Below are 10,504 nucleotides of genomic sequence, written 5' to 3' on the forward strand. Positions count from 1 at the left end.
AAATATATTTTTGGTGTCAACTTTTTGGCGCTTATTTCCGTTTCCTGGCTATTGCTTTTGCGTACTATAAAGGGCTATCCATTCCGGCGTCGGATTTATTGGTATTGCCATGCGGTAATTTGTGCCATTGCTGCGGTCCTGGAGGACTGCGTTTGTGCGGGTGATAAGCGCTCGGAGTAGTGCGCGTTGTTGCCACGGTTTGTGTCCGGCGTTTACCAACACCGGTCGACCCTTCTCCGTTTTTTGTAAATTTTGTCTGTTTGTATTCTCTGCAAATGTTGTGAATTTATCTAGATATATACTCTTCCTCTCTCTCTCTCTCTCTCTCTCTCATTCTCTCTCGGGTCTCTCCCTCTTTCTTTTTCTGCCTTGAAAGTTTCACGTCTGTTATGTGTACTACGCTGCAAGCACTTTGTTTTTTAATTAACGGAATGTTGAACAACTTCAAACTTGCACTTATGTATATAGACATAACAGAGTTGAATAAGCCATAAAATTGCATAATCGAAACTTTCCTAAAAATTCTGACTAAAACCCATGGAATTTGTATGAAAAGTTTGTGGAATATTTCTAATTTGTGTATAAACTTCAAAACTCGACTTTCTGTGGTTTTTTTTAGACAATGAGCTGTATTATAAAAAATTATGAACATTCACAAAAAAAAAGAAGAAAATTTGTCAAAACTGATCACAAAACTCTGAAGTACTCTCGTTTTGTCACGGCCTGTATGAACATCGAACTAGAGACCAACCCAATTCTAGTCGCAGGTCAATTGCTTACGGCTACGGCGTCTGTCTGTAACTGATTTATTTATTCAAGTGCTACAACAACAACTGTGGCTAAAAATTTTTCTCATTTTGGTGGCAAAAATTTATTTCGGGAACATTCGGCAACTTCTGCCATAGGAACAACCACAAACGGAACAACCACAGAAGAAATCAAATGGATATTAAGACTGCCTACAAACACCTTTTAAGTCCCTCTGTGTATTTTCGTTATACTTACAGCACACACGCACATTTTGAAACTTAAAAAAAAAAATTATTTCAACTTTATTAAAAACATTTTTTTTTTGTAACATTATTTTTAATTCAGAAAAGCGCTACCGCTTCTATGCAGCGCAAGCGTAAACGCCTCAAAATATGCTTTGGCAAGGCGGAACAGGGTGCAGCTGTCACCACCGAAAAGGAAACAAATGTAGGCAATTCACTTAGCATCAGCAACATGCGCGAGGAGACAGAGTACAGCACGAGCAATTTCGATAGCAAAAGTCATGCGACTGAAGTGACAACAGCATCGGGCGATGCTGAAGAGGTGAGTGAAAAGTCGAAACATAAAAGTCTTAAACGGAAGTACCAGAAACGTATTAGATTCTATAGCAGTTCTCGCATTACCTGTACGCACACATACATACCTATACAAGTACACGCATAATAGATTAAAATTTATGTAATCTGGGGAAAAATAAAATGCGAACAAAATACCATTGTGGAAGTCTCAACTTTATACGTAAATATTTTATATAATTATATTTTTTTTAGTTCTTTTTTTTGTGAAGTTTGCCGATTGATTGATCTGTGAATCCTCCAAAGTGTCGAAAAAAATGAGACATTTTTGTTATATCAACAAATATTGCATACATATTTTTCGTTATTTCCTCCTTTTCGCTTACGTAGCATTTCTAAAATTAAAAATAAGCTTAAAATTGGTTAAGGCTGTCGTTATTTTAATTATCCAACGCTATTAACACCATTTCTAGTCCAAAATAAAATAGACCAGCAGCCAATACTTTAACATTAAAACTAATTTCATATGCAATTGAAGACCCCATTGAAACATTGTTGTTGTTGTTGCTGTAGTAGCAAAAAAAATATTCCCCGTACATGTACAAGGGAGCGCTGCTGGAAAAACAGTTCTTGGCTGGATATAAAGGGTGGTTAAGTTTCAAGGGCCGGTGTTGATTTTGAATAAAATACAACTGTTTTAAACAATTTTTGTCATTTTTCTTTATTATGATTAAATTGGTGTAGCTCGATTACGCACAAAATAAAATATTGGCCAAATAGCAGCCATGGCCTCGGCGGCACACCTCCATCCGATAGTCCAAACTTTCGATGACGCTGAGGCATAATTGAGGTTATATGCCGTTAATGTGCCGAATTATCTCATCCTTTAGCTCTTGAATTGTTGCTGGTTTATCGACGTATACCTTTTCTTTCAAATAACCCCAAAGACAGAAGTCCAACGGCGTCGTTGACGTTTAGCCGTGGTTCACATTCAACATCAGCCCTTGAAATTTAACCACCCTTTAGATAGAATTTAAGCCAATAGTATTTTCAATACCTCCAAAAGCAAGCGTTCTCCTTTTCTATGAATGCATATCAATAACTCTAAATAGTTAGTTCAAATATTTCTTGCCTTAACTGCAACTCGCTAATTTAAATCTTAACTCTTAAGCAAATGCTCCCACTATAGTTTAGCGCTAAGAATAACGTTGCACTTACTTTAATGTTAGTATATAATTAACGCTAAAATCACATCTGCATATTCTCATGCTCACTCTGCTCATGCCATCCACCGCTGTGTAGTCCCAAATATCTGCAATCGGTGAAATCTCAACAGTCTCACAGGAGGTGGCCAGCACTGCGCACCAGCAACACACCATCGCCATTACAATAACGAAATCAGCACAACAATTGGCCGCTGCCGGCGCCGGCGGAGCCTATCCCACCGCATGCAATCAGACGACACCGACCGCACCGACCAACAAGCTGCTCGCCAGCATCCCAAACCCCTACCACAAGCTGACCAAACGCCGTCAAATGCTTGAGGCAAAACGCGAACGCAAAGCCGCACAAACACTGGCCATCATTACGGGCGCTTTCGCCGTCTGCTGGCTACCCTTCTTCGTGATGGCGCTGCTGTTGTCGCTCTGCAAAGAATGTCACATCAACGCCGTACTCGCATCGCTCTTCCTGTGGCTGGGCTACTTCAACTCAACGCTCAATCCAATCATTTACACCATCTTCAATCCGGAATTTCGACGCGCCTTTCAACGCATTCTGTGCGGTCGCAAACGTACGCTGCACAGCCGCAGTGGGAAAATATGATTCTGAGAGTAGCTGAGTAGCGCGGTCGTTACTTTTGTATCGTCACGCTACAACACATGCAAACAAGGTGAGTCAAGTGCTAATACTCACTGCACCACCGCCAGAGTGGTGCATGAAGTGGCGCGTCAAGTGCGTGTATTACAGGCCCTTTGCCCTCTTACGTAAATTCATTCTTATGTACATAGAAATAAAAATAATGAAAACAAGAAAAAAAATAAAGAAAATAAAAACATAAAACTTTATTTGTTCGCTCATTCGTGTTCGCAGATTTTAACCAAGCAGAGCGTACCGAGATACACAGTATGTAAGCATGACAACAAGAACAACTGCATAGTAACCTGCAAGCACCTAATCCCCGCGCCCAGTGATTCCATTGATGTTGCACGTCTTCCTCGCCAGTTGATTTACAAGAAGTACACACAAAAGTAAGTAGCGAACGCAAGCAAACAAACAAACAAACGAACAGACAGATGAAAGTCGCTAAGGAGTGGTGCAGTCGCCTATGGCAACTTATAGTGTGCGGCTTCTACGTTGTGGCGCTGTGGCCACGCATACTCACCAACACACGCAGACATACACACGCACACAATGCAGCGAGTTCGAGTGTAATTCCCTCCTTATGCAAATATCAGCCAAGGAGGAACTTTGAACAGCATATGCGATACACAAATACTTGAAAATGTGATGTGACTTGAATGTAAATGCCGACATATACACATATCTATATGTGGATGATGGATATGTGAGCGGTGAGTGTATGTGTGTGTGTGTGCGTACTTCCGCATACAAAGCAACATTACCATACACTCACCCGAGTGTTTGCTCATGGAAGTGAACTCGCCTGGAAATTTGGCAGCAATTTTCGTTGGTAAGTAAATAAAAAAAATTTTGTGGTGAGTAATTGCTATTTTTGGTTGCTGAGGTTATTTTTTTCCCATTCCCTAAGCGTTAATGATTTCAAATAAATAAATAAAATAAAATGTCAAGTGCCTTGTGGGATCGTGTGTGGCATCAGTAAGTCAGTTGGAAATGACATTAGTGACATCACAAAAAGTCAGAGGTAATTGGGTGTAACGCAGAGATTTAGCATTGAAAAAAAAAAAAAACACAGCATTGGTTGCACTTTCAAGAAACCCCCAAGAGCAGTGATTTGAAAAATGAGTTGCCTTAAAAATGTATTAGGTAAATACGCGTACTTCAATAAAAGTTTACAAATTAACCGGTTATGCCACATCCCTGTGCGTGGTTATGCAATGCCACTAAACAGCTAACAAAATATTTGCTTTAGATGCAAATATTTTTCAAAAAACCTTTAAAAAATTTGTCTGCATTTAGCTTGGGCCTCTTCCGCTTTAAATAGTAGACGCAATGTAAATAAATTTATGGATTTATTAGGTGCGCAACTAAGTTCTCGCTGTTTTTTCGATGAAAATACAACTTTATTCTGAAAAAAATGGTAACAAGTGAATCATTGAAAATATACCCATCGTTGGCTACTACATTTGCCCATCTTCCTGGTAGATCTCGTATACCGTCGCGGTAAAACTGTTCATCTCTTGAGGCTATCCACGAATCAAGCCATTTTTTGATGTCTTCATATGAATGGAACTGCTGGTCAGCTAGACCATGTGCCATCGATCAGAGCAGGGGATAATCGGACGGCGCAATATCTGGAGAATATGGCGGGTGGAGTAGGATTTCCCATTTCAGTGTTTCCAGGTAGGTTTTAACGAGTTTGGCAACCTGAAACCGAGCGTTGTCATGCTATAGAATCACTTTGCATGCCTCTCCGCATATTGCGACCGCTTCTCGCGCGGTGCTCCGCGCAATCGCATCAATTGAAGTCGATACCGATCCCCAGTGATAGTTTCGCTTGCTTTTAACAGTTCATAATAAATAACACCAACTTGGGCCCACAAAGTACATAACCTTCGCAGCGTGAATATTCGGCCGAGGCGACGACGTGGAAGCATGACCGTTCAGTCTGCATGTTTTTTTTTCTTTTGGATTGCTGTAATGAATCCACCCCTACCCGTCACGATGCGATGAAGAAGACCCTTCCTTTTTTGCCGCTGGGGCAGCTGTTCACAGGCGAAACGTCGAAAAAACGACGTTCAACATCCCTTGGTTTGAACTCATAAGGAACCCAAGTCCCCTGTTTCTGAATCATTCCCAAAGCATGCAATCGCTTGGAAATGGATTGGCTGGTAACTCCTAACACTGAAGCAAACTCTTCTTGCGTTTGACACGGATCCCCATTGAGTAGTGCCTCCAATTCAGCGTCTTCGAAGGTTTTTGGCCTTAATTCACGCGGACGGTCATCAACATAAAACTCACCGTCTCTGAAGCGACGGAACCAATCTCGGCACGTTGTTTTACTCAGAACAGCATCTTCATAAACTTTTTGTAGCTCTCGATGCGCTTTAGCCGCCGTTTCAGCCGTTTTTTTTTTTTTTCAAATTATATTAAAAGGAAAATCAACACTTCCCGCAAATGACGATTGTCACAAAACCAAAATTAAATGATACCAAAACAAAATCACTAATGTGTCGAGGCAGTTTGTTAACCATAGGTCCAGACTTGATTTATGACGTTTAGGTTATGTTAGAATCGACTAGGACACACTCTTGCCGGCATCTATTGACAAACAGCGAGAACTTAGTTGCGCACCAAATAAGTATCCAGTATATTTTGCTTTGCTCTCTTTATACGAAAGAAAGTCGCTTAATTGCATTTTCACCTGAGCACACAAGCCCTCCATGCAAGGCAAATTGAGCAGCTAACACATAGGCTGAAAAGTCCCGGACAACGTGCCCAGAAAACGCTTTTTTTGTTTGTTCAAAATTTGATTTACCGAACAACGTAATTTCCATCAAGAACAACGCAATCATTTCAGCACCGCTCCCGCATTTCAATACCACTTTGATAGAACGATTTTTCTTTTCCCTCAAAATAGGCTTCAGTTTCAGCGATAAACTCTGCACTCGCTCGAAATTTCTTACCCGGGAGCATTTTTTTTTAGGTTTGGGAACAGCGAGTAGTCGAAATCTGGTGAATACGTGAAACAATTCGAACTCCAATTCTGGTAGTTTTGTCAACATTTTGATTGATCTTTGATCAACTGTGAGCAAGTGGGTGCCGCACTTTGAACGGAGTTTTCTCGTAGTCAAATTTTCATGCAATACAAGTATACAGCCAACTCTGTTTTCTATTTCGATATCCCTACGATGTGAGCTGACTTACGCAACTTCAGTTTTTGATCGTTCAGAACAATTTTGTGGATTTTGTGGATTTTTTTGATGTTTTCTGGTATTACCGCCTCATTTGGACGCCCACTATGGTGCGCATCATCGGTATGTCTACGACCACGTATGAAGTCAGCAAACCATCATTTTATTGTTGTTTGTTGATTCTGAGGGCGCAGAGTCCCCATCACACTTTCCAAGCCATTGCTTCGCTTGAACGGGATTTTTTCCCATCAAGAAGCAGTTTCGAACTAAAACACCCAAAATTAAATTCTTTTCGATCCATTATTTTGAAAATTACAAAAGTAGCGTCAGTCTTGGCGCAATAACTCACGACCTAATGGATAGAATTTCATGAAATTTTAGTAGCTACCTTTCTAATGTCAGTACTAACTGAAAAAGAGGTGCATGCAATAAAACGAATGCCATCTGTGTGCTAGTCTCGGAACTTTTCAACCCATGTGTTACTTCTTTTCGCACTGTGAACTGCTGCGTTATCGTATTGAAATATCCATTCAGAGTCAGTTATTTGATCTCCGAAATCCATAAGGACCTTATCCAACAGCCATACGTACATATTTTTCGGCATTCATTAACTCACTCAAGGTGATTGTCTGCTCTTAGAATTCGCTGAATACGTCTCACAGAGCCTTTGAGGTTAAATAAGCGCGGAATTCCTGAGAGGCTGTGCATTTTATTCAGGACAAGCCGGCCTATTTCTCAGAAGTCTCGTTGCGAAAGTATTGGTTTTCTGCCAGAAGTTTTCCTCTTTCCATAATTACTACCTAATATTAAATGATGAAGCACCATATTTTTGTGCCTACTTATTTTCTCAGCTATTTCACATTTACCCATTTTCATGATAAATCTGCACTTTTCCGTGTTCCCTTTCCGCTCCCTGTTCAACATAAATCCCTAATAAACTAAACTTTTACTATTTTTCAATGAGACTATGTTTAGGTGTTAAAATAAAATATATATAAATATGAGTGGAGAAGCACCCAATTCTTTTAAAGACAACAACTGGCCCTACAACTGTTTCGCGCGGCAATAGTGTTAGTCGCGGGTCACAAAGTTGTAATGAAGTGCGACGAAACAAAGATTTTTTGCTGCAAACAGACGAAAAAGAGTACTTCATGATTGGTGCTTTCATCATTTCACTGATCTAATTTTAATTCTTAATTTAAACCTGTAAGCTTTTGTAACCTACCGGATAAGTCGGGTCCAGCAGACACATCACCTAAGTCTAGGGCATATGAAGACAAACAAATTTTTTTTGAATGCAACAAAAGTATTTAGGGCTTAATATTCGTACTAAGCTTTTATTACAGGTTTTTTGGGTATTGGATATGGAAATAAATAAGTTTCCGTCTTTCTTAGTCAAAGTTACGAATTATTTAAACAATTAAGCCTTTGATATTATGTGACGTATGTGCCATTGGAAGCTATAACTTTAGTCCATCTTTCAGGCGGCATTCCTCTGACAAAAAATTCGAGTTCTTTTGACCCCATCCATTCATTGAGCCACTTTGCGATGCTCTCGCAAGAACTGAACCACTCTCCAATAAGGGCTGACTGCATTGACCAGAACAGATAATAATCCGAAGGTGTTATGTCTGAGGAATACCGCGGATGGGGCAAGATTTCCCAATGCAGTTCCTCTAAATATTTCTGAACCGATTTAGCAATGTCTGGCCTAGCGTTGTTATGCAGTAATATCAGTTTGTTACGACTACCATCCCGTTCCGGCCACTCGGTAATAGTTTCAAATGGTTTAAGGAGATCATAATAGATGACGCCCTTCTGATCCCACCAGATGCACAACGTAACCTTTGAACATTTTCGACGCTTAGGGTTATCATAATAGATCCATTTTTCATCGCCAGATCGCCAATGACGATGCGATGCGGAAAACCTTCACATTTCTGCTTTTCAAGAAGCATCCCACACGTCACAAAACATCTCTGGATATTCCTCTCCTTCAATTGATGTGGCACCCAGTTACCTGTTTCGTGGACCATGCCCATCGCGTGCAAACGTTTACCTACGGTTGATTTGTCAACATCCAACTCTTTAGAAACATCATCAGTGGTTCGACATGGGTCTTCAGCCAATAATTGTTGTAGCTGAGTAATCTTCGGTGCCTCTTCACGATCGGTCGAAATTGCCACTTTGGGAGCGTCGTCGAAGTGGGAACTCTTTACAAGTTGATAAATATAAAATATTATATTATATTATTATAAATATTGACCTATATACGACACGTTTCAGCTGCTCTTTTCTTCCCGTTTTTTCGGAACGAACATAGACGTTTATGACGTCAAATAAAAAAGAATCTTTACGCTTCATACGAATGTCAACTGCTGCGATCGGGACCTTACATATACACCTTCAAATCACCAGTATATTACTAGAGCGAACACAAAAATAGTATCAGCAGCGACACCCCTTTTACGAGGGCAAAAACTTATTTCCATACCCAATATATTTCTCAAAAATATTTTAAATGCTTTTTAAGATTTATAAAACTCTATATAATACTTTCCTTTTTATAAGGGCAAGAAATCAAAATCCTGTGCGTGAGACATTACTGGGTAGTTAAGGTAAAGTAAGCCATTCAAGGGTATACTATTTTAAACATTTTCCAAAATAAATTCTCATTCCTCCATGTAGGTATGTAAAGGGTAGTTAAGTTTCAAGGGCCGGTGTTGACTTTGAATAAAATACATTTTTTTTGAGAAATAATTGTCATTTCTCTTCATTATGATAATATTGGTATAGCTCAATTACGTATAAAACAAAATATCGGCCAAATGACCGCCGCGGGCTCGGTGGCACACCTCTATTCGATAGTCCAAATTTTCGATGACGCTGAGGCATAATTGAGGTTTTATGTCGTTAATGTGCCGAATTATCGCATCCTTTAGCTTTTGAATTGTTGCTGGCGTATCGACGTACACCTTTTCTTTCAAATAACCCCAAAGAAAGAAGTCCAACGGTGTCGTTGTCGTTTAGGTGTGGTTCACATTCAACATCGGCCCTTGAAATTTAACCACCTTTTAGCTTTCTAAGCGTAAGCCTCTGAGAAATCGTAGTAGGTATATGTATTGGCAGCAATTACTGAAAAAACCAAAAGCAATCAATAGGTATTATTTTCATGCTCTTACTAATTTTTGTATAAAAATTGCTCGTTAGTTTGAAATATTTTGTAACTAGTCGCAAATCTTAATAAGCAAAATAAAAACAGTATTTTTTGTATTCTTGCTACTCACTTCGACGATAATTCAATGATTTATATCACATTTTATATTTATTTACACATTTTAATGGCACTTCCTTTACTTTCATTCTTTTCTCCCAGCTCGCTTTTAGGAAACCATACATGAAAATTAACATACATACAAATAAATGGCAACAAAAAGCTTTGCAAAAAACTACATCCATACCTACTCGCCGAACTGCGAACTTTGAACAGAACTGTGAAAAAGGACTACGAAACACGGAGAATCGAACTTTATCGTAAATAAACTTTTGCAGCAAAGTGAAATGGTACAGAAGTCAACATATGGTTATGCATGCATACACACGTACATGCATGCATATATACAAATACACATACATACATACAAAAATACATGCATACATACGTTTATGCTTACGTAGTTTCAGTGACAGTTGCCACTTTATTTATGATACTTTTGCTGCACGCAATACAATTTCACTTCCTCAAATGTTCATATGTATGAGCAACACAGTGTGGCTATGCTTGCGGTTGAGTGTGTGTGTGTGAGTGTGTGGGTGTGCGAGAGTGTTAAAAAGTTGGCTTCCTCGGCGGTGCCATATAAAGTTAATTAAAACTGCATTTTCTGTCCGCACGAAAGTGAGAAACCGACACTCACACACACTTGCGCAAATTCACACAATTACGCGCACACACAGAAGCTTTCAGTTCTCTTACTTACGAACTCTTTTCATACGATTTCATTTAATTTTCTACTTACACTTTTATGTGCAAGTGCATGTGTATGCATGTATGTATGTATGCATGTATGTTTGTGTATGTGTGTATGTGTGTATGTACGTGCTGTCAGTCACCTAAAAGTAAATAACACTGCGAAAATTTTGTTGTTAATAAGGTTACCGTTTCTT

At 39.4% G+C, this 10,504-nt stretch overlaps 1 protein-coding gene across 2 annotated transcripts in view; it reads left to right on the forward strand.

Moving 5' to 3' along the window:
• The window catches only part of LOC129245729 (5-hydroxytryptamine receptor 2B), a 94,015-nt gene extending 90,153 nt beyond the window's left edge, over positions 1–3,862 (forward strand). For both annotated transcript variants that reach the window (XM_054884070.1, XM_054884071.1), the window contains 3 exons: positions 1,096–1,314; positions 2,589–3,177; positions 3,378–3,862. In XM_054884070.1, coding sequence (XP_054740045.1) covers positions 1,096–1,314; positions 2,589–3,110 — 741 coding nt within the window. In that variant the 3' untranslated portion in view covers positions 3,111–3,177; positions 3,378–3,862. The remainder of the gene's footprint in view (positions 1–1,095; positions 1,315–2,588; positions 3,178–3,377) is intronic.
• Positions 3,863–10,504: the final 6,642 nt, after the last annotated feature.

Source organism: Anastrepha obliqua, chromosome 4 (genome assembly GCF_027943255.1).
Source record: "Anastrepha obliqua isolate idAnaObli1 chromosome 4, idAnaObli1_1.0, whole genome shotgun sequence".
NCBI lineage: Eukaryota > Metazoa > Arthropoda > Insecta > Diptera > Tephritidae > Anastrepha > Anastrepha obliqua.